Raw genomic sequence first — 21,417 nt, forward strand, 5'->3', positions numbered from 1 at the left:
GATTCCATTGTTAAGTATCTAAGGAAAGTGGGAAACCACGCCTTAAAAGCTATCGGCTCTCAGGGCCGGTGTATTGTTAGGGACTTGGGTAGGTAGCCCTTTCCATGGCGCCGACAACCACGCTCTGATACCATTGTTAAGTATCTAAGAAAAGTGGGAAACCACGCCTTAAAAGCTATCGGCTCTCAGGGCCGGTGTATTGTTAGGGACTTGGGTAGGTAGCCCTTTCCATGGCGCCGACAACCATGCTCTGATACCATTGTTAAGTATCTAAGGAAAGTGGGAAACCACACCTTAAAAGCTATCGGCTCTTAGGGCCGGTGTATTGTTAGGGACTTGGGTAGGTAACCCTTTCCATGGCGCCGACAACCACGCTCTGATACCATTGTTAGGTATCTAAGGAAAGTGGGAAACCACGCCTTAAAAGCTGTCAGCTCTCAGGGCCGGTGTATTGTTAGGGACTTGGGTAGGTAGCCATTTCCATGGCGCCGACAACCACGCTCTGATACCATTGTTAAGTATCTAAGGAAAGTGGGGAACCACACCTTAAAAGCTAGCTGTTAAGGGGAAAGAACATTCTCCTTATATACAACATCAAGCATCCCATACTACTCGATGTGGGACTTTGAGCACCCAATGCCCGGTGGGATTGTGAGGACTACTGTGATGGGATGGTTGGGATGTAAGCATCATCAAGAACAGGACCACTACTGTCAAGGAATCGATAGATGATATCGTATTCCCCAAATGTCTGTGGTGAGAACTGGTATGGCTTATGTTGCCCGAGGGGGGACTGTGCATATCCGTACTGGCGAACCACTCGGTCCGCAGGAACCCATTTGACTCGAATAACACCAATGGCCCCACCGTGTCACAGACATCAAGGTGTCCATGTAGTTCAGCAGGAGTGATGATGCCGACATACGGCCTGCAAACAAACTGCAAAATATTCCAAGGGGCATTAGATTATTAATAATACCGTAAATTATAACAAAAAACCTCAAAACCCATACTCATCTCTTCCATAAAGTCGAGTGCGTGCCTAATGTTCGCCTGCGTCATAAACATCCATTTTCGAGACCGTGGATGATGATTCCATCTACACAGAGAACATTATTCACATAGTTTGAATTACATCTTGCCAGTAAACCATAAATAGCATACAAGTCAAATTCCAATAAAATAATGACGTTACCTGCGTGTCACCGGTATCTCAACCGGCACAAGCTGGTGTCGGAGAATGGGCGCCAGCCACAGCATACGCACCCACGCCCAAGCAAACAACTAAGTGGCCCATCCATCTCCTTACAATCGTACCGTGATGCACGACACAGTGACCTATAAAGGTGCGCAAGGCAAGCTGACCCCCAACTGTAATTGCCAATCTGATCAAAATTCTGGAGCAATGGTAAATACTTCGCATGAGCATATGCCGTCGACTTATCCACGAAGAGGGTGGTACCCAGCAGACAGAAGATGTGACACTTAATATAATGTATAATAGACTCCCATGTATCCAAAGACTGTGTGTCTCTAATATGGCGAACCCATGAAAGATTTATGTAGCTTTTGGAGGAACTGCTCACTTGGGATTCAGTATCCAATATTACGAGGCTCTGGGTGACCAAGAAGTCGTGATTGCTATCGGTCCAACCAGTCACACTCTCTCCATTAATTGGTAGGCCAAATAAGTGTAACATGTCCTCCAGTGTCACTGTAACCTCACCCACTAGCATGACAAACGTATGTGTCTCCGGCTGCCACCTTTCCATAAGAGTGGCTGGTAGAATCCGGTGGTTCATAAGGCATCGTCAACCGCCGGATGCCACGTCTCTGGCTGGTCACGCTTACGGGGCAGAAGATTTTTATTAGCATGGTAAAATTCAACCACAAAAAGAATTAATTTAATAAATAACAAAAATAATAAATTAATAACTTCTTTTAACAGAAAATAAAATAAATAATAATTAAACAAATTTAAATATCTTATTATTCACATTTATAACATCATTTTATTAATTAAAACAGAAAATAAAATAAAAATAATATTAATTCGAATTTATTAATTAAACATTTATAATCATAATATCTTGAAACAAAAAATAAAATAAAATATTATACTAGAAATATTTTTTTAAAATAAAATAATATTAATTTAAATTTATTAATTAAACATTTATAAATATTTTTATTATTTTTCAATTTAATCATTAAAATTTACTTAACATAATCATAATCACAATATTATACCAAAAAATTAAAAAAAAATATGTGTCTTATTTATTAATTTAAAAATTAACAAAAAAAAAGAATAATATTCATTAATATTTAACCGTACATTTAAAATAATATTATCCAAATAAATAATAACAAATTACTAAATTTATGTTAACCAAATAAATACTAATAAATTAATCAAAAACAATAAATTTACATAATTAAGATATTCTAAATAATTGAAAACATGATTTTCAAGAGATGTATAATTACGTACCATTTTAAATGTTCTAATTTTATTCTCAGCCTTAAACAAATTCAAAACATACAACACAATAAATGAAATCACTCAGTCTTAATACTCTATTACCCCACCACTCTCAATAATAGAATGAAAGCAAGCCCCAGCCCCACCACCATTTAATACACCCGCGGCACCAATCCTTATCCCTCACCATAAATGATTGCTGTTTCCGGAACAGAATCTGCTGCTTGCAAAGAGACACGGGGCAATACGCATATTGCATGCTGCTGCATGCATGACACGTGGCACAATGACATAAACATATAGATAACGTGCTGCTTGGATGAAGACACGTAGCGCAGCAAGACTAACACGCAACACGCGTGGATGGATGACATGTGGCTTAGTTAGGTTATCACACAACCTGCATGCTGCTTGGATGGAGTCTCTTACTATTAAACAAATTCAAAATATACAACCCAATGAATGAAACCACTTAGTCTCAACACTCCATTACCCTACCACTCTCAACAATAGAATGAAAGCAAACCTCAGCCCCACCAACATTTAATACACTCGTGACTCCATCCCCACTATCATTTAATACACCCGCGTCACTAACTCTCAATCCTCACCATAAATGACTGCTGTTCCCGGAGCAAAGTCTGTCGTTTGTAAGGAGACACGAGACAATACGCATGTTGCGTGTTGCTGCATGCATGACATGTGGCGCAGCGGCATTAACATGCAGACAACTTGCTGATTGGATGAAGACACGTGGCGCAGCGATGCTAATATGCGTGCTGCGTGAATAGATGACATGTGGCTCAGCTAGGTTATCACGCAACTTGCATGCTGTTTGGATGGAGTCTCTTGTTATTATGTAATTTTTTTAGGTCTATGAAAATAAAAATATACGAGTATATCATGATATATTTTAAAAATTTAAATCGATAGAAGAAGATTAATGAATAATTATATTTTAGTAATTTATTTTAGATAAGAGTTTTTTTTTATCTTAAAAATATGAGTTTTTTATAGATTTTTTATATTTTTTATATTAATTTCTTTTAATAAAAATGAAAATTTTAAATAATTAATAGAAAAAAATATATAAATAGTTATATATTTATATATCTAATAAAATATAACCGTATTTACAAAAGATGATGAATATATTATCTTATAATTAGTATATTAATAGATATAAACATACATTTAATTTTTTATAAATTTAATGTGCATTATATAATAATAAGTACGAGATTAATTTAGATGAAAAATACTAAATATTCTAAATTAAAGGTCTCAAGTTCAAGCTTTACAAATTTAATAACCAATCCTTTTTTTTCTTTTTTTAGAAGATCATAATTTCAGTAGACAGAGGTCTGACCCTCTGATTTCTTGTTTTTGTACATTATCCCCAAGAGCAGCCACATATTTCACATTAACCCCTAGAGAATACTAATTTACAGTAGTAGCCCGACTCTGTTCAAAATAACACTACAGCCCCAAACAAAACAGAATTCTCACGCTCTGCATCCTCAGCTTCCCGCATATAGTCAAATGAATTCATTCCTAAATAATTTGAATGCAAGTATAATCAAAATCATGGAGAAACAGGGGACATGTTCTACAAGGAATTGAAGAGAACCTTTGTCACATGGGAAGCATCAAATCATGTGTCTCAAAACTAATGTAGTAGTGTCCAGCAATTGCATAACTATTAGCTACCATTATTGAAAACCAACTTGGGTTGGTCGAATAATCAACTCACTCGTCCGCTTAAATAAATGTCGAGAGTTTGAATTCCACCTTATATATGCAGCAATCCATTGGTCAGCAACAGACCTTAAATGAAGTTCAAATTGGCAACGATTTTAGTTTTATAGAAAATATTTCATTTTAATTATAAGAAAAATGATAAATAAATGTATTGATGTATCCACGGTTGATTTTGTGCCTATGGAGCTTGTACTTATTCTCTAGATTATCGACATTGTCCTTATACTGCTGTCATGTAGGACATTTTGTTAATTATTTATCTTTGACCTCTGGTGGGACTAAATTGAAGTTAAATGAAACCTTTTTGGATTCAAATAGAACACTTTAAACTTTAAGGACCAAAACAGAATTACGTCCAAACGTAGGGGACCAATTTAGTACTTTGCCCATTTAATAAATAACAAAAAAAATAAATTAATAACTTCTTCTAAAAGAAAAGAAAATAAATAATAATTAAACAAATTCGAATATCTTATTATTTACATTTATAACATTATTTTATTAATTAAAATAGAAAAAAATATTAATTCGAATTTATTAATTAACCATTTATAATCCTAATATGTTGAAACAAAAAATAAAATAAAATATTATACCAGAAATATTTTTTAAAATAAAAATAATATTAATTCGAATTTATTAATTAAACATTTATAAATATTTTTACTATTTTTCAATTTAATCATTAAAATTTACCTAACAAAATCATATTCACAATATTATACCAGAAAGTTAAAAAAAAAATGTGTCTTATTTATTAATTTAAAAATCAACAAAAAAAAGAATAATATTCATTAATATTTAACAGTACATTTAAAATAATATTATCTAAATAAATAATAATAAATTATTAAATTTATGTTAACCAAATAAATACTAATAAATTAATCAAAAATAACAAACTTATATAATTAAGATATTTTAAATAATTGAAAATATGATTTTCAGGAGACGTATAATTACGTATCATTTTAAATGTTTTAATTTCACTCTCAACCTTAAACAAATTCAAAATATACAACTCAATAAATGAAACAACTTAGTCTCAGCACTCCATTACCCCACTACTCTCAACAATAGAATGAAAGCAAACCCCAGCCCCACCAACATTTAATACACTCGCGACTTCAGCCCCACCACCATTTAATACACCCGCGACACCAACTCTCAACTCTCACCATAAATTACTGTTGTTTCCGGAGCAAAGTCTGCCGCTTGTAAGGAGACACGGGACAATACGCATGTTGCGTACTGCTGCATGCATGACATGTGGCGCAACAGCATTAACATGCAGACAATTTGTTGCTTTGATGAAGACACGTGGCGCAGAGAAGCTAACACGCGTGCTGCGTGGATGGATAACATGTGGCTAAGCTAGGTTATCACGCAACCTGCATGCTGCTTGGATAGAATCTCTTGCTATTATGTAATTTTTTTAGGTTTATGAAAATAAAAATATACGAGTATACATGATATGTTTTAAAAATTTAAATCGATAGAAGAAGATTAATGAATAATTATATTTTAGTAATTTATTTTAGATAAGAGTTTGTTTTTATCTTAAAAATATGAGTTTCTTTTATAGATATTTTTTGTTTTTTATATTAGTTTCTTTTAATAAAAATGATGAAATTTTAAATAATTGATAGAGAAAAGTATATAAATAGTTATATATTTATATATCTAATAAAATGTAACCGTATTTACAAAGATGATGAATATATATCTTATAATTGGTATATTAATAGATATAAACATACATTTAATTTTTTATAAATTTAATGTGCATTATATAATAATAAGTACGAGATTAATTTAGATGAAAAATACTAAATATTCTAAATTAAAGGTCTCAAGTTCAAGCTTTACAAATTTAATAACCAATCATTTTTTTTTCTTTTTTAGAAGATCATAATTTCATTAGACAGAGGTCTGACCCTGATGTCTTGTTTTTGTACATTATCCCCAAGAGCAGCCACATATTTCACATTAACCCCTAGAGAATACTAAATTTACAGTAGTGGCCCAACTCTATTCAAAATAACACTACAGCCCCAGACAAAAGCAGAATTCTCACGCTCTGCATCCTCAGCTCCCCGCATATAGTCAAATGAATTCATTCCTAAATAATTTGAATGCAAGTATAATCAAAATCATGGAGAAACAGGGGACATGTTCTACAAGGAATTGAAGAGAACCTTTGTCACATGGGAAGCATCAAAATCATGTGTCTCAAAACTAATGTAGTAGTGTCCAGCAATTACATAACTACTAGCTACCATTATTGAAAACCAACTTGGGTTGGTCGAATAATCAACTCACTCGTCCGCTTAAATAAATGTCGAGAGTTTGAATTCCGCCTTACAATTCATTGGTCAGCAGCAGACCCTTAAATGAAGTTCAAATTGGCAATGAATTAGTTCTTAACCTGTTGAGTTAGGAAATACTATGGATAACAAAAAAAAGCTAGCATATAACATAATTATATACTCATCAATTTAAACTAATTATTTCATTGATTACAAGATCACTGAAATTGAACGTCGAAGTACTATTTGCAGGTGTTTAGCTAGAATTCACACAAATTCATACAAAATCCAATCACTTACAAACTTGTAACAAAAAAAAAAAAAGACTCATTCAAAAGATAACAGAGGAAGCAAGAGTTGGGTGTATGAGTGTTCCTCTAATTGAGCAATTATGCACTTGTTTCCCCTTAACAAAACCACACCCTTCAACCCAATTCCATTCCCACTTACCCTTTTCACCAATTCTTCTAGAAACCACCATTCCAGAACCAAGATCCCTATACAAACAAATAACACCATCACTACCAACACATTTCACACTATCCCAATTCCTCTGCCCTGACAACAATCTCAACCCCAATTCAATTGGAACCTTATCCACTAACCACCATGTTCCCCCATCATCATTCAGCTCCCAAATGCAACCACCACCATCACAAGTTCCACCAACAAGTCCCAAATTCTCATGGCTCCTCCTAACAAGTGTCGCGAATTCGAGCCTCTCCGCCATGGGCACGCCGAGTTGGAACCATGTATTGTTGCTAACATCAAACCCCATAACACTATATGCCCTTGCAGATGTGATCCAATACAATTTCTCCTTGATGTTCACATTCTCATTTGGTGTCCAAACTGTTAGCCTAACAGAGAATTCCACAGGCATTGACCCAACAATTTCCCAGTTCTCATTGTTCTTTGTTGAATCATACATCTCTGAAGTTGGATTATATGTTGCACCACCTTGTGATGATGCCTCAGACATGCCACCAGCTACATAGATTCTAAAGCAAGGAAACTGAAACAGAACATCATTTTTCGGATACTCCGAAAGGGTTACTCCAACAGCAGGATTAGTCCTTGACATGTTCAAATTAGGAAGGTACCTAAATTGCCTTGTAAAAGGGTTGCATAGAACAAGTTGAAGTGTTGTGGAGTTTGTGATCCTCAACAAGATTAGGCTTCCAATTGTAGCAATTGGTTTAACCAATGAAATTGGTAAGAACTCAAGTGGAAGCTCATGCCAATTGTTGGTATCTGGATTATGTGCATAGCAACATGGTCTATGGTTTCTTATTGGAAGAGCCAAGAACCATGGTTGAAGAGCCTTACACTTTGTTGCACAGTTTGTAATTCTTGGAATCAAAGGATAAGAATTTGAACATGCATGCCAGTTTCTGCAAACTGTTCTTGCTATGGCCAAGGAATCTGGTGAGAGAAAAGAGAAGATGTTGGATAAGAGATCAAAGGGAAGGTTGTTCCACATCATAGACATGGTTGGTTGTTGGAAATGGAAGAAAGGTTTCAGAGTTGATGAATGATGATTAGCTTTTGTATATTGAGTGTGACAAATCTTATCTTTTATTTTTTGTTTTTTTTTTTCCCCTCTCTTCAACTTGCCATGTGAGGCTACTAACAGAAACATAGGTGCTAAGTATATAAATAAATAAGAGTGAATACCCTACCCAATCCTGACAAATATCTCGAAAGGACAACGAGGTTTTCAAGAAAAAAAACACCCAACTCGACTCTTGATTTTTTTTGGACTGATTAGCTCCTGTGCAAAAAAAAATAACATTAACTTTTTTTTTGGCACAGGGGCTAATCAGTCCCATAAAAATAAAGTTCAGGAGTTGGGTTGGTATTTTTTTTTTGTCGAGGGTCTTGTTATCTTTTGAGGTAATTGTCAGGGGCTGTTTTAAGTTTTTCTCCAATAAATAATAAATAAATGCCATTTTCGATTCTTAATCATTTGTTCGAAAGATAAAGTAATTATTCGCAATTTAAAATTTTTTAATCGGTTTCAAATCAATATAAATTATTATTTACAAAGACTGTTTAGATTAATTATTTAAATAGTTAAAAATCGGTTAGACTAATTACTTGAATGATTAGAAATTAATTAAAAAAAATTTATGTTAATAAAGCTTTTCAAAGACTTATGTCAACCACTTATGAGGTTTATTTATTTGACATGGCATAAACAAAAATAAAAGTAAAATTAGAGAATTGGATTCTGTGCTTTATACTCATCACTTCGATTCACATATGATTGCTGCCGTTCAATTATTACAAATCCTTTTCTTGGATAAATACAATACTATGTTGCAACTTTATGAAATGTTAGATGATATATGGGAACCAATTTTTATCTTAAGAATAATCAAGTAATAAAATAATAGATAAGTAAAGATTAAATATTTTAATTATTATAAGAAAGTTTAAAAAATATTAAGTAACTTTTAAAATAAAAAATTTCTCACAAAAATTATTCATAGAATTTAAATTTATGTTTTTGTTGCTTGAATAGAGGGGTACCACACAAATTATTGCATGGAGATGTGTGACCCACATGTGATGTGGAGTAATGTCATCTCAACTTTGATGTCACATGTGAGGCCCTCCAAGTTGAATTTAATATGTTTGGTTGGTTTTGGACGGGCTTGCCTTTTAAAAATCTCAGGATGGTGTTGCTTCATGATTGCCAAAAGGTAAGAGAATATTTACCATAGTTGGATTTGCCTTTTCAAAAGAAAAATACTTACTTTTTTTTCTCCACCCCAAAAGAAACACTTTTTTATCAATTATGGTTAATTTAACATAAGTTAATTCTATTTGGTTAATAAAATAAGTTTGTTTCTTAAACAATATAAAAGACCAACTTGAGTTGGTCGAGTAGTCAACTCATTCGTCTGCTTAAGTAAGTATCGAGAGTTCAAATCTCGCGACAAATTAGTCCTTATCCTAACGAGTTAAGGGATGAGACCGTAAACAACAAAAAAAACTGCTAAAAAATTTTGATACAAGACCCATTTTGTGAAATGCCCATAAATGAGCTGCACAAGTGTTTTTTAGAAGGAAAATATTAGGGGTCAATAAAATGAGAAAGTGAAGTGCAGCCCAACAATCAACAATGAAGCTGAGTTTCTGGGCCCAGGTCACACTTGTTTGGTACCTGGTAATTGTAATTTCTTAAATTAATGAATAAAATTTACTACAATTTACTCGACTTAAATTGTTTGAGTGATCAAATCATTCATTTATTTAAATAAATATCAATAATTTAAATTATGACTTGTATATATAGTAATTATTGACCAGACTCTTAAATAGAAGCATAAATTTGTCATATAAATTTTACTGCATTTTTTATTTTGCATAAATTTGTCTTATTTTGGTGCATGTCAATATTTGTTCTACAATCTGCCTAAATATCTTAATTAGTGCTGTAAAAAATAAAAATATTTAGACTTAATTCAAACCCTTTCTCAAATTTAAATAGAAACATTAAGTGAAGATATATAACAATTATCTAAAATTTCTAGACAATATGATTGAAATTTTGTTTTTAAATTTAACTCTCGTTAAATGCATAAAAATAAATGAATAAGTAAATATTTATAAAGAAGTTAATAAAAAAAAAAACACAGTTGATAAGAAATTTTTTTTTTTTGGAAAGAGTTGATAAGAATTTAAGATATAAAATTAGCATATAAAAAATAAAAAAAATTCAACATTAACCAATTCTCATTTTCTCATTATCGTAAAAATTGGAAATTAAAAACACAAGCTTTAAATTGAAGCTGTCAAAAACTGTAACATCTTAAATTGGGGGACCCTTTTGGAAGTTCTTTTCAAAAAGATTTCGACTTTCAATTCCATGGCTTCTTCCAAGAGATGGGCTAACCTAATTTGTTCCATTGCTTTCTCAATATATTTCGTTATCATCATCTTTCAAGTCCCCATTTTCAGGTATACCTATCAATTTTATTCTCCCGTCAATAGTTTCTTTTTCTTTAATTGTTTATTGTCTCGCCGTTTTTGTTTTATCACGTTTAGATTACAAATAGTGGTGTGATTAAAATAAGAAGCTAGAAATTTGAACCACACACTAGTAGTAACTAGTAAGTGAGAAGAAAGGGGGAAAATTGGTCATTGATTCAGGGTACCCTATTCATAATGAAACCATTAAAGAAGAAAATGAATGCTTCTTGTCATTTTCTTTTTCAGCAATATAAAAATCAGAATTTAAATTAAATAATCAGAAGTTAGGGGGGTGATGATTAGCATTACAATGGTTTAGTGTTAGCCAGTGGTTTTGAGTTCTTGGGATGGAAAAGGCTTGTTCAGCAAGAGATTAAGGGGCAAAGACTAAAGAAGAAAAGAAATTAAGGGTGGTGTAATATTTAACATTTAGGAACATATTTTGTTCTTATTTTAGATCAGTTGATTATGAAGTGCAGTTTGGTGCACAAGTATTATGTGTAAACACAAGGTCTGAGAAAGGGTCGCATCCATAGGATATAATGTATAATGTACGCAGTCTAATCTGATAATTGATTGTATGACTCGAACGGGATATGTATAAACAAAAAAAGTGCAATAAGGTCATAAAGTGGGCTCTTTTTTTCTCTTGTTCCTGAAATGAAGTTCTGAAATAGTGCTCTAAATTATGTGTTTCAATGATGATTCAAATTTCAAAACAACTTTTTTTGCACTACTATTGGCAATGATGCTAAGGAAAAGTTCTCAATTGGGTTTTCCCAGTGTTCCATGCAGAATTGGAATATGTAAGACACCATTAGAAGTGACATCTTCTCAGTTGATTGCAAGTGAGGTCTTCCCAGTTTTCATAGTGAAGGCTCTTCTCTACCCAGGAGCTATTGCAAAGGCTATTATCCACTGGAAACCGTTTCCGAGCTTTGGAAATTTGCTCGAGCGGCACAAATTAAATACAAGGCCAGTCTCGGCTGCATCAGATCTTCAACGCCTAGAGGTTGAATATACAAGAATCGATCTTCTCTTATGAAAAATTTTCACATGATCCAGTTATATATATTTCCTAATTCTTATTTAGAATTCGTTTCTAAGTTGCAGACTAAGCTTCACTTTCTTAATAGATAGTGGAAATATACATATGATCAGCTCATGCAAAAATTTTATGTTAGAGAATTGATTCACCTATTAGTTTAGTAATACGAAGTCTTAAGTGTAGAATTTGTGTATTGGTTTCTAGTGAACTATATTCTTATGAGCTCAAATCTAATCTAAGCATGTTATCGTTGAGATGACCTTGACTTTGTTAATATTGACTCTGTTCAGCTCACTTCCACAAGAGAAGGGGGTAAAAAAAAAAGGCTTTCAGCTTCTGGCTTCCCCTTCTTTGTTAGTACAGCCGACCCTCGTTTGGGTCTAGGCCATATGCCTTAGTGCATAGGCCCTCAGGCCTGTCAAATCTTTGAGCTAAGAAACAAATGTTGATTATATTTGGTACTCATTTTCGATCCGGGTTCCTCTTGCAGGTTATAGCCGGAAGTTACTTGTCAGTGGGAGGAGCAATTAATGGGCTGATAAAACCAGGTAGAATGAGTCTCCTTGGAATGCTTCTTCTCATGTGGGCTCTAATTAGAGAAGTCATTATGGGGCATGCTAAAAGTGTTCATATATATCCAGCAATGTACATTGCAGTAGCATCAGCATTCTTTTCTATTAAAAAAGATGTAAGGAAGATTGTTCGTAGTTTTGCTGGAGAGGAAGTTGTGAAGGTAAAGAGGCACTGATGAATCAGGAGATTGTAGTAGCTATGATGCACAGATACTTCAATTTTGCTGTAGTAGTAGGTAAAAGCACTAGTATCGTTCAAGAGTATTGCAGACACTAGGATATATAGAGTTCTAACTTCTAAAATGATAGGCTAGTTAGTGAAGAATATTCAGCAGGAATTGAATTGTAGATACATGTGAAGTTCATTGATTTATGCTGTACTGATTCTTCTGAATAGAGGATTTTGCATAATTCTTTTGGAAACATTGCATGATGCTGTGCTTATTCTGCATAGTTAGTTACATCTTTTCATTTCAGCTTTTTTTTTTCTTTCTTCAAAATCAATTAAAGTTGAACATGATACTGATTTAACTTATTTTTTCGGATAAAGAGAAGAATATATAATATTATTACAAAGGCAATATATATAATTAGGTGAAAACTCTCATCTAATTGTTTTCACATGAAGTTGATAATTGAAAACCGTTAGATGACTTGATAGATTTGACTATAAATTATTATTTAACGATTATTAACTATCAACAAAAATATTATTCGTATACTAAAATCAGCTACTAAAATCAGCCACTAATGTATTTGTATATAAATACATGTGTGTTTCAACATGTATTTTATAATGAGTGATTTTAGTGTACACGTAGCATAGTCCTATTATATATTGCTAACTTCCCACTCTAAAGAATAAAATCTATACGACATCATAGTATTGATGATCATAAAAAAAATACAAGAAAATTTGAAAAATTTCTTGTCTAATTGAAAATATTTTCTAATTGTTAGTTTTTTATACAACCCCATGAATTACTGAATTAGTTAGATTCATAATTAATAAATGAAAAGACAAGTTTATTGTAAGGACTCTAATAGAAATTCTAATTTTGTTGTGCAGGTAAAAGTTTTGTATTAGAAGAATAAAATTCAAATCAGAACATTATAGCCGTCACCACATTGACTCCATAACCCAAGTTTGCCACCCAGTTCAAACGACGTCGTTCCAATCAATTACAAAAGCAGAGTGTGTGTTTTACCTTCGCCGTCACCAAAGAAAAACGAAAACAGAAACAATGGCATTCACAACAACCACACCTCAAAACCTCACCACCTTCACCACCTCCTCACACAAACCCAAACTTCCATTCTCTCCCTCTCACTCCCTCACATTCCCCACTCACCCAAACCAAACCCTAACTTCACGCGCCATCTCCACCGCCATTTCCACCTCCACGCGCATCCACTCTCTCTTCACCCCACGCGCCACCTCATCCCCTTCTTCCTCCACCACCGCCGCAGAAACAACCTTCCACGGCCTCTGCTACGTCGTCGGCGACAACATCGACACCGACCAAATCATCCCCGCTGAGTACCTCACTCTCGTTCCGTCAAAACCCGACGAGTACGAGAAGCTGGGAACCTACGCGCTCATCGGCCTCCCGTCCTCCTACGCCACGCGTTTCGTCGAGCCCGGCGAGTCGAAAACCAAGTACACAGTCGTCATCGCCGGCGCCAACTTCGGCTGCGGATCATCCCGTGAACACGCGCCAGTTGCGCTTGGCGCGTCGGGTGCAGCGGCCGTGGTTGCGGAGTCATACGCGAGGATATTCTTCCGGAACTCAGTGGCGACCGGAGAAGTTTACCCGCTGGAATCGGAGGGGAGGTTGTGCGAGGAGTGTAGGACTGGTGATGTTGTTACGATTGAGTTGAAGGAGAGTAAGCTGATCAATCATACCACTGGAAAGGAGTATGCGCTGAAATCAATTGGAGATGCCGGCCCTGTTATCGAGGCCGGTGGGATCTTCGCTTATGCGAGGAAGACCGGCATGATTCCGTCTCATTGAGAGGTATTGCAAATTTTGAATAAGAATGTTCATGTGTTGCTTGTTTGAGATATAAGTTATTGGTTCATTTTAGTTATTGACAGTTATAACTTACAGTTCACTATTATAGTTAGGTTTTGGAATAAGAGGAGATTGCTTTATATGCACTGAGTGGTAGAATTGCAAGTTGTGATGAACTGTACCCCGTTTTGTTGTTTTTGTAGGTGGTTAGCTGTTGTGATTTGGTACCTTTTGCAGCTTTACTAGCTGAGTATGAATTTATATCTAGATAGCCAGAATCTTTTCTCTAATTAAGTTTAAGAACAATGTGGTATGAGTAAGAACATTGCGTAGTTAGGTAATACATTTTGAATCCAGAACATTGCTTATCACCAAAAAGAATAAGGACATTGCTAGGTTGCTTGAATTCAATTTAATTGTTATGATGGTGTAGAATGATTACTAGCTTTGGATTGGAAAGTGGATTCTACCACTATACTATATTCATTTAATCATCATCGTGATCCTGTGAAAAATTCTGGTTAAAATACTTCGGCTTTTGTAGCATTGTTGTTAGAATAGACATAAGAACTACAAAAGTTGTGTTTGGAAGGGTTGAGGTATTGAAGTGTGTTGGGTGAAGTGTCATCAAGAATTACAAATTTCTGTTTGTGAATAATTGCTCTGAGGCTGTTTATGGTGCAAGGACAAGGCTTGCACCACTTGGATCTCAATTTGCATGACTACATTACATGCCACACATTCTTTGGTTTATAATAAAATTGATAGTTTCAAATAGTATTCAGAATTGGCTAATTGGGCAGATTTGGAAGACAGAGAGAGTTTAGAGTTAAATTAGTCTTATTGTGGTTTGTTTTGGAAGGGGTGTGATGGAAAAGGAGGATAAAGAAAGCATGGAGGTTGAAGTGGTTAACTTTACCCTTATTTTGGATTTTACAATATACAAGAGGACTGAACTGTTAGGGTTTATGGACTCTCCATTCTAGAGAAATTGTGAAAAATCAACTGAAGGATTTTTGAGGATTTATGAAAAAAAAAAACTGATTTCCTTGCTCTTAAGGACAATAACGGCTAAGTAATAATCTGAGTAAGAATCTGTAATTGTTGGAATTTAGATTTTCAGCCACTAGTAAGTTTGTATGATTTTCAGTTTTTCAGATTAGGTCTTAAAAAAGAAAGGAAAAAATGTTGTCCAAACATGACCTTTGCAAATTATGATTTACAAATTTGAGTCTTGTTACTTGTTAGGGAGTAATTTGATCAATAACTGTAATTTTGATAGTGCATAATAGAGTCTTTTATTTCTTAGGAGAAGCACGATTTGGACAAAAAGCTCCTCTTTCATATATTCTTTCTTAATAAACCCCTGAAAATGAGGGTAATTCACTAATTTCGTCATTTGAGGTTCTTTTTGCTCAATCTTAAAACGTCATTGCGTTGATTTTGCACATGAGCTATAGTTTTAGATGTCAGACTTAAAGTTCACATGACCTATAGTTGTCAACATCATGCTCAACTGTTTAACAGTTTACCTAATGGGTGTTATTTATTTATGTTTTGGTCTTGTAATAGGATGATATTTTGAATCCTAGGGTTTCTTTGGGGTTCTAACTTCTTATGTTTTGTATCTATTGGAATGCAGTAGATATTCAAGATGGCTATTTATGATTGTTCTTCCCACCCATGGAAGCTAGAATGGACATGGATTTTGTTGGATAATTGGAGTCATTTTCACAGATAGACTATTGTATTGTCTTGGGTTTAATGCTATTTAGAGTGTTGTATTGTCGGCGCTATAATTGTTAACATTCTAGGAATGTGTAGTTTTATTTAAGGCTTCCATTTAGAACTTGGGACTTTTGTTTGCATCATACTTGTTGCCTAAGCAGGATTTGTAGTATATCCTCTTTTTGTATTTGAATGCATAAATTTAAAAAAATAATAATAACGAATGTGTGTAGAATTATATATGTATACGCAGAGAGTTTAAGTATAGAAAGATAAATGTTATAAATGAGAGAAGCAGATTTAAGCTGTTTGTGTAATGTGCCTAACAAAGAAGAGAGAGAGAGAGAGAGGACATGAAGAAAACAGATATGAAGCTGTACTAATATTATAGAAGCCGAGGCTGTTATTGGCTGTTGCTATCATCATGTTTTGAGAAAAACCAACCAACCTAATAAATAAAATTAAGAACAATGCTATGTGTACACTAAAATCAGCCATCAAAGTCAGCCACCAGTATAAAATACATGTCGGAATATAAATACACGTTGAAAATAAATTAAATTACACATGTATTTATACACAAATATATTGGTGGCTGATTTTAGTAGTTGATTTTGATGTCCGTCGAAAAATTAAATTCGCATGAAATGTCGCTAGGGAAGACAATTGTAATGGGCTTTCTTTTTTGTTCAAATGAATTGAAAAAAAAAATCCGAAATTATTTGACACCAATACTTTGTTGGTATCCTTAGTAAAGGCCCAATTCTGTGTATAAGCCCGTGTATTATTCTCACTTGAGAATGGTGAATATTATTATTATTAAGGCTTTTTTATTTCCTTGGGTCTTTTAAAGGCTAGTTTTATTTTTTATTTTAACGGGAAAGAGGTATTTAATATCCGTAGTCATATTGTCGTTGTTATTGTGTTATTTTCTATTGTAAGCAGAGAATTGTTTTTCAAACTAATATAATCTACAAGAACACATTGAATGATGGTGGCAAATATATAGAGATGTAAATAGTTGTTCATCTCTATTTAGATGTTTGAGGTTGTGCTGCCTGATATAGCCACTATGGAGCACGCAACCTGTAATTGAAGTTTTGAACAGAAAGGACATGGAAGATGTTTGCAATCTATTGCATTTCAAGTTCTTATAATCAGGGCAATCAACTCTCTTCCTTGCCTTTGATGATATGTTGGACCTCTTTCCTCACTATCCAATGGGAAATCCTTTAGAGATAAAAAGGATTTTATTTGGTTAATGTCACTTGTAATATTCAATGGGGTTAATATCTTTAGTTCATGATAACTAAAATTTGAAAGTAATTAAAATTATATTCTTATGATCAGTTACCATTTTTTACTTAGTAATGTGTGTTTTTCCCCTTTTTTTTTTGTTTTTTTTGTTGGGGGGGGGGGGGGGGAATAAACTAGTCATAAGTGTTTGATACTTTGATTCAACGGATTGAAATAGAAAATAGAAAAACAATGATCTTTTATCCTTCACTTCTTTTTAGTATTCTCATTGGTGTTGTTCATCTATTGATGCCAACTTTTCTAAAAACCAATAGAAATAATTTCCTCATTTATAATTAAGAATCTCTTTTGTTTTCCCCTCAAATAATAAACATAATTGTATGTACTTATGATATCTAAAAATAATACTATTTGTACACTAAAATTAATTACTATATCAATTATCATATATTTGTATATAAATATATATATTATTTAATTTATTTTTAATGAATATTTTATATTTTAACACGTAATTTATACTAATAACTAATTTGGTAGCTAATTTTTTGTGTACACTTACTATAATTATTTCTAAAATAATTCCAACTTGCTAGACAGGGGAACCCAAAAAGGAAAGGGGGAGCTTGTCTAATAATAAAAATGTCCTATATTGGAAAGTCTAATCACAAATCATTCCAATTCAACCTTAAAATTGATAGGTTAATCTAATTTTGAATAAGAAGAATATTATATGTATAATTTTTTAGCCATTTCTTACATTTTTTCATTATATTAAAAATAAATAAAAAGAAATGAAAACAATTTAAAGAGTGCATCTTTTATACTAAGAAAATAAAATATACACTTAATAATTAATATTATATAGTAGTAAAAAGATTCAAAATATTTTATAACCTTCACCATTACCAATAACAAAAACAAAAACAAAAACAAACTAATAGCATTAATTAATAATAGTAATAAAAAAGCAAAGGCCATGTAAGTTGTGCATAATCTTAGATGTGGAGACACTACTTTACCAACATAAAGCTTTCCTGAAAAGAATTGGAGACACTTCACTAAATATAAATAAAGCTTGCCTGAAAGGCAGACAATAGACCTACATAAAAGCATATATAGTTTGAAGAGTCTTGAGTTATCTTTTGAATCCACAATGTTCATATTCTTTTTAAAGGTATACTTTACATTCAACCAAGGGAATCCAATGTTGAGTTTTGTCTCAAATATGCTAACTAATTTTTTTTGTGAAGTCATGAAAACGAAAGATGTATGTAGTTTGAGTTATATTTTAGAAACATACTAAACACCATAAATTATGTTAGAAATTTATATATAAGATTAATGTATGGTTCTATGACTTTCACCTTGTATTTTATTTCTAAAAAATAGAGTTTCAATAAACCAATACTATAGAATAGAGTTTTATAAAAATCGGCTAAGCTAGAGATATGTGCTTAACTCATAGAGAGTTAACTTTGGTTTATTAATTCAAATATTGAAAATAATCTCTCTTTTCCTTCTTTTTCTTTTTTCCTCTGTTTTTTTTTTTTTTCTCTTTCCACATTTGAACAACTGAATTGTTTGTGATGCTTATTCAAAGCAATTGCAATTATTCTTCTGGTCAAACCCCAAAAAAAATATATTTCTTGGTATATACATATCTGTGTCTAGTTCCATTTTGCTTTTGAGTTGTAAGAATCTAATAATGAGATACCATGTAAACTATATATAGTGGTCCACCCCTTAGTATTAAGGATTAGATCAATGATGAATCAGTGATAAGTACTAGTTCAATCTCATGACAAAAGTAGAGAAAGGAGAATCATCTTAATTTAAGAAACCAAGCACCATACAATAAATGATGAACTCTCTAACACAAAAAAGGAAAAAAAAAAAGGACAAAAAAAAAACAAAATAGTTTAAAAGCACCAAAACAACATTGATTTGTAGTTCTTAAAAAGAAAGAGCCTAAGGGATGTAATGTAATAACTAGCTAGCTAATCATAACTTCTCTTGTAACATGGCCTTTTGAAACCACAATTTTTTCTTCATCAGATTTTACATATCATTGATCTTAAACATCCCAAAGAAATTAAATAAAGAAATCTCGCAGCATCTTAATTAGCTAGTAGTCCCTTGGAGCACTGCATTTGAAACATTCAAGTCTGCTAGCAAAGTTGTGTTCATTGCATCCTGATCTGTTCAAACAAAAAAATAAATAAATAATAATAAAACAGAATCCAAAATTCCGAATTCATATCCATGCATAAGAAATTTTATATAATTTTTTCTTTTTTTAGAATAAAAGCCATGCACAAAGTTAAACTTAGTGCATGCATGATAGCATATATACACATTCTTAAAGCTTAAATATTAGTAAGCATAAACACAAACACATGATAGGCATGAAACAAAATCAAATTACCTGCTACATATCCAATCACCGGATTTCCATCCAGGTCTACCGCCGCCGCCGCCACCGCCACCGCCGTATCTCGAGCGCGAGAATTCGCTGTTGAAGGCGCCAGCCAAGTCATCCTTGAATGCACCACACTTAAAGCAGCTAGAGCGGCTAGCAAAGTTGTGTGCACCGCAGTTACCTGCGGCGCAGTACCAGTCGCCGGGGCGAACGTCGGAACCGGTCATCATTCCAAATGAAGATCCTCTACCTCCTCCTCCTCCAAAACCCCCGAAATCGACGACTCTGTCGCCGTATTTCGAGTCGCCGCATCGCTGGCACGAATCCCGCCTTTGGAAGTTCAAATGCTGGCATGACCTGCAGTTCCAGTCCCCTGGTCTGCTCATAATTACTCGCTTATTCTGACTTACATCAGAATAAGCAAGAGAATTAATTAGTATTGGTTTAAATATAAAATAAAAAAAATATTAGTTGTCTAATATTTAAAAAAATAATATTATTTAATTTATTTTGAATGAAACTATAGTTTTCTCCTAATCAAAGAAAAACTTTTTTCTCAAAATAACTACTAAGAATTATTCTGCTTATGATAATAAATTTAAAATAGTACAGGGACAAAAAAAAGTTTACTAAAATAATATAATTAAAAAATATTCGTCATTGATTGATTAGCGTCTCTGAAAACTATAAAACAAGTTTCAAGGTAGATACAATAATTTATCAATTTATGTATTTATTTAAATGCTAAAGAATAATAATATGGAAATATATAGTATGTGGTAGAAAATAATAGTAGAAAATAAAATAAACAGAAAGACCAACCTCAAAGATAATAATAATAATAATAACAGTAATACAGTAATAATTGAAGTAACACAAAGATATAGAAGCAGAAGAGGAATTTGTGATGGATGATGAGGAAATGTGATAAGGGGTGGGAGGGTTTATATATTGTTAGAGATTAGAGATCATATAAAGAAAAAAAAAAAGAAAAAAATTAAAGGGAGAATAAATGGAGGGCCGTGTTTTGTAGTACTTTTTAGTGTACTACTGTTGTTTGAGTGTGGCAAACCTTGATAAATGGAATCATCAATGAAATTCATTCTAATAAAGCAGGAAAAAGAGAGATAAAGAAAAAATATATATAAAATTCATTATTATTGCTACAATTCCAAAGAGATGCCGGTGCTTTGAATTTTGAACATGTAACTTTGGCAGTGGCCAACAACTTCATTTTTGTTTTTCTTCATTGGTACGGTTTGTGGTGAATTCAAGTGCATATATAGGATAAACATTTGTCCTCTTATTAAACTCATCCAAATTTATTAGGATAAGTTGTACTTGTCCTTTGGATAATGATACTTCTTGTCACACACCATTTTTGAGACATAATATAGGAAAATTTTCAAGTGTACTGTTATATTGATGTATCAGTGATTTTTAACCCTTAATCTTAATTATATATATTATATATATTTTTTATAGTTAAGATTAACGGTTAAAAATAACTGAAACACCGGTATGACGGTATACTTGAAAATTTTCCCATAATATATAGTAACAACATTTTTGTTTATTCGAAATTGTCGTTATAGAAAATTAGCAGAATAACAACTGATTTTAACGACTAATAAAATTGGTTACTAATAGCGATTGATTTGATGATCGATATAAATTTTTTATGATTAAAAAAATTTGGTCCCTAAATTTCATTCAACGATCAATTTTAGCGACTAACAAAATTGGTCACTAATAACAGCCGATTTGGAGACTAATTTTTTTATTTACTTGACACTATATATAATTATTTTTTTATAATACAATGTAATTTGATGTTAT

At 32.9% G+C, this 21,417-nt stretch overlaps 4 protein-coding genes across 8 annotated transcripts; 2 read left to right on the plus strand and 2 right to left on the minus strand.

The window, feature by feature from the left end:
* Nucleotides 1–6,723: 6,723 nt before the first annotated feature.
* LOC110266620 (F-box only protein 6) lies at nucleotides 6,724–8,191 on the minus strand. The gene has a single exon (XM_021111502.2). It carries the CDS (start codon nucleotides 8,045–8,047, stop codon nucleotides 6,887–6,889), a length of 1,161 nt encoding a protein of 386 aa, XP_020967161.2. The 5' UTR covers nucleotides 8,048–8,191; the 3' UTR covers nucleotides 6,724–6,886.
* A 2,203-nt stretch (nucleotides 8,192–10,394) lies between these two features.
* Nucleotides 10,395–12,632, plus strand: LOC107617785 (uncharacterized). Its single transcript, XM_016319656.3, has 3 exons — nucleotides 10,395–10,524; nucleotides 11,320–11,548; nucleotides 12,075–12,632. Exons 1-3 carry the CDS (start codon nucleotides 10,433–10,435, stop codon nucleotides 12,330–12,332), a joined length of 579 nt encoding a protein of 192 aa, XP_016175142.1. The 5' UTR covers nucleotides 10,395–10,432; the 3' UTR covers nucleotides 12,333–12,632.
* A 595-nt stretch (nucleotides 12,633–13,227) lies between these two features.
* On the plus strand, nucleotides 13,228–16,142 carry LOC107617784 (3-isopropylmalate dehydratase small subunit 1). Of its 4 annotated transcripts, none has more exons than XR_002354875.2 (3): nucleotides 13,228–14,174; nucleotides 14,375–14,421; nucleotides 15,814–16,142. XR_002354875.2 is itself a non-coding variant. In XM_016319653.3 (2 exons), the coding sequence occupies exon 1, from the start codon at nucleotides 13,401–13,403 to the stop codon at nucleotides 14,169–14,171; it is 771 nt and encodes a 256-aa protein (XP_016175139.1). In that variant the 5' UTR covers nucleotides 13,228–13,400; the 3' UTR covers nucleotides 14,172–14,174; nucleotides 15,814–16,142. The 4 variants fall into 4 exon arrangements, 2 of the variants coding, with proteins under 2 accessions (XP_016175139.1, XP_016175140.1); XR_002354876.2 differs by having other exon boundaries at nucleotides 15,817–16,047; XM_016319653.3 differs by lacking the exon at nucleotides 14,375–14,421.
* A 2,825-nt stretch (nucleotides 16,143–18,967) lies between these two features.
* On the minus strand, nucleotides 18,968–20,541 carry LOC107617786 (RNA-binding protein csdA). Of its 2 annotated transcripts, none has more exons than XM_021111451.2 (3): nucleotides 20,401–20,541; nucleotides 19,585–19,979; nucleotides 18,968–19,357 (listed from the first exon to the last, which is right to left on the minus strand). In XM_021111451.2, the coding sequence occupies exons 2-3, from the start codon at nucleotides 19,962–19,964 to the stop codon at nucleotides 19,285–19,287; spliced, it is 453 nt and encodes a 150-aa protein (XP_020967110.1). In that variant the 5' UTR covers nucleotides 19,965–19,979; nucleotides 20,401–20,541; the 3' UTR covers nucleotides 18,968–19,284. The 2 variants fall into 2 exon arrangements, with proteins under 2 accessions (XP_020967110.1, XP_016175143.1); XM_016319657.3 differs by having other exon boundaries at nucleotides 19,585–19,983; nucleotides 20,401–20,490.
* Between the last annotated feature and the right edge of the window lie 876 nt (nucleotides 20,542–21,417).

The sequence above is a fragment of the Arachis ipaensis genome, chromosome B9 (assembly GCF_059453495.1).
Source record: "Arachis ipaensis isolate K30076 ecotype BB chromosome B9, ASM5945349v1, whole genome shotgun sequence".
Classification (NCBI taxonomy): Eukaryota; Viridiplantae; Streptophyta; class Magnoliopsida; order Fabales; family Fabaceae; genus Arachis; species Arachis ipaensis.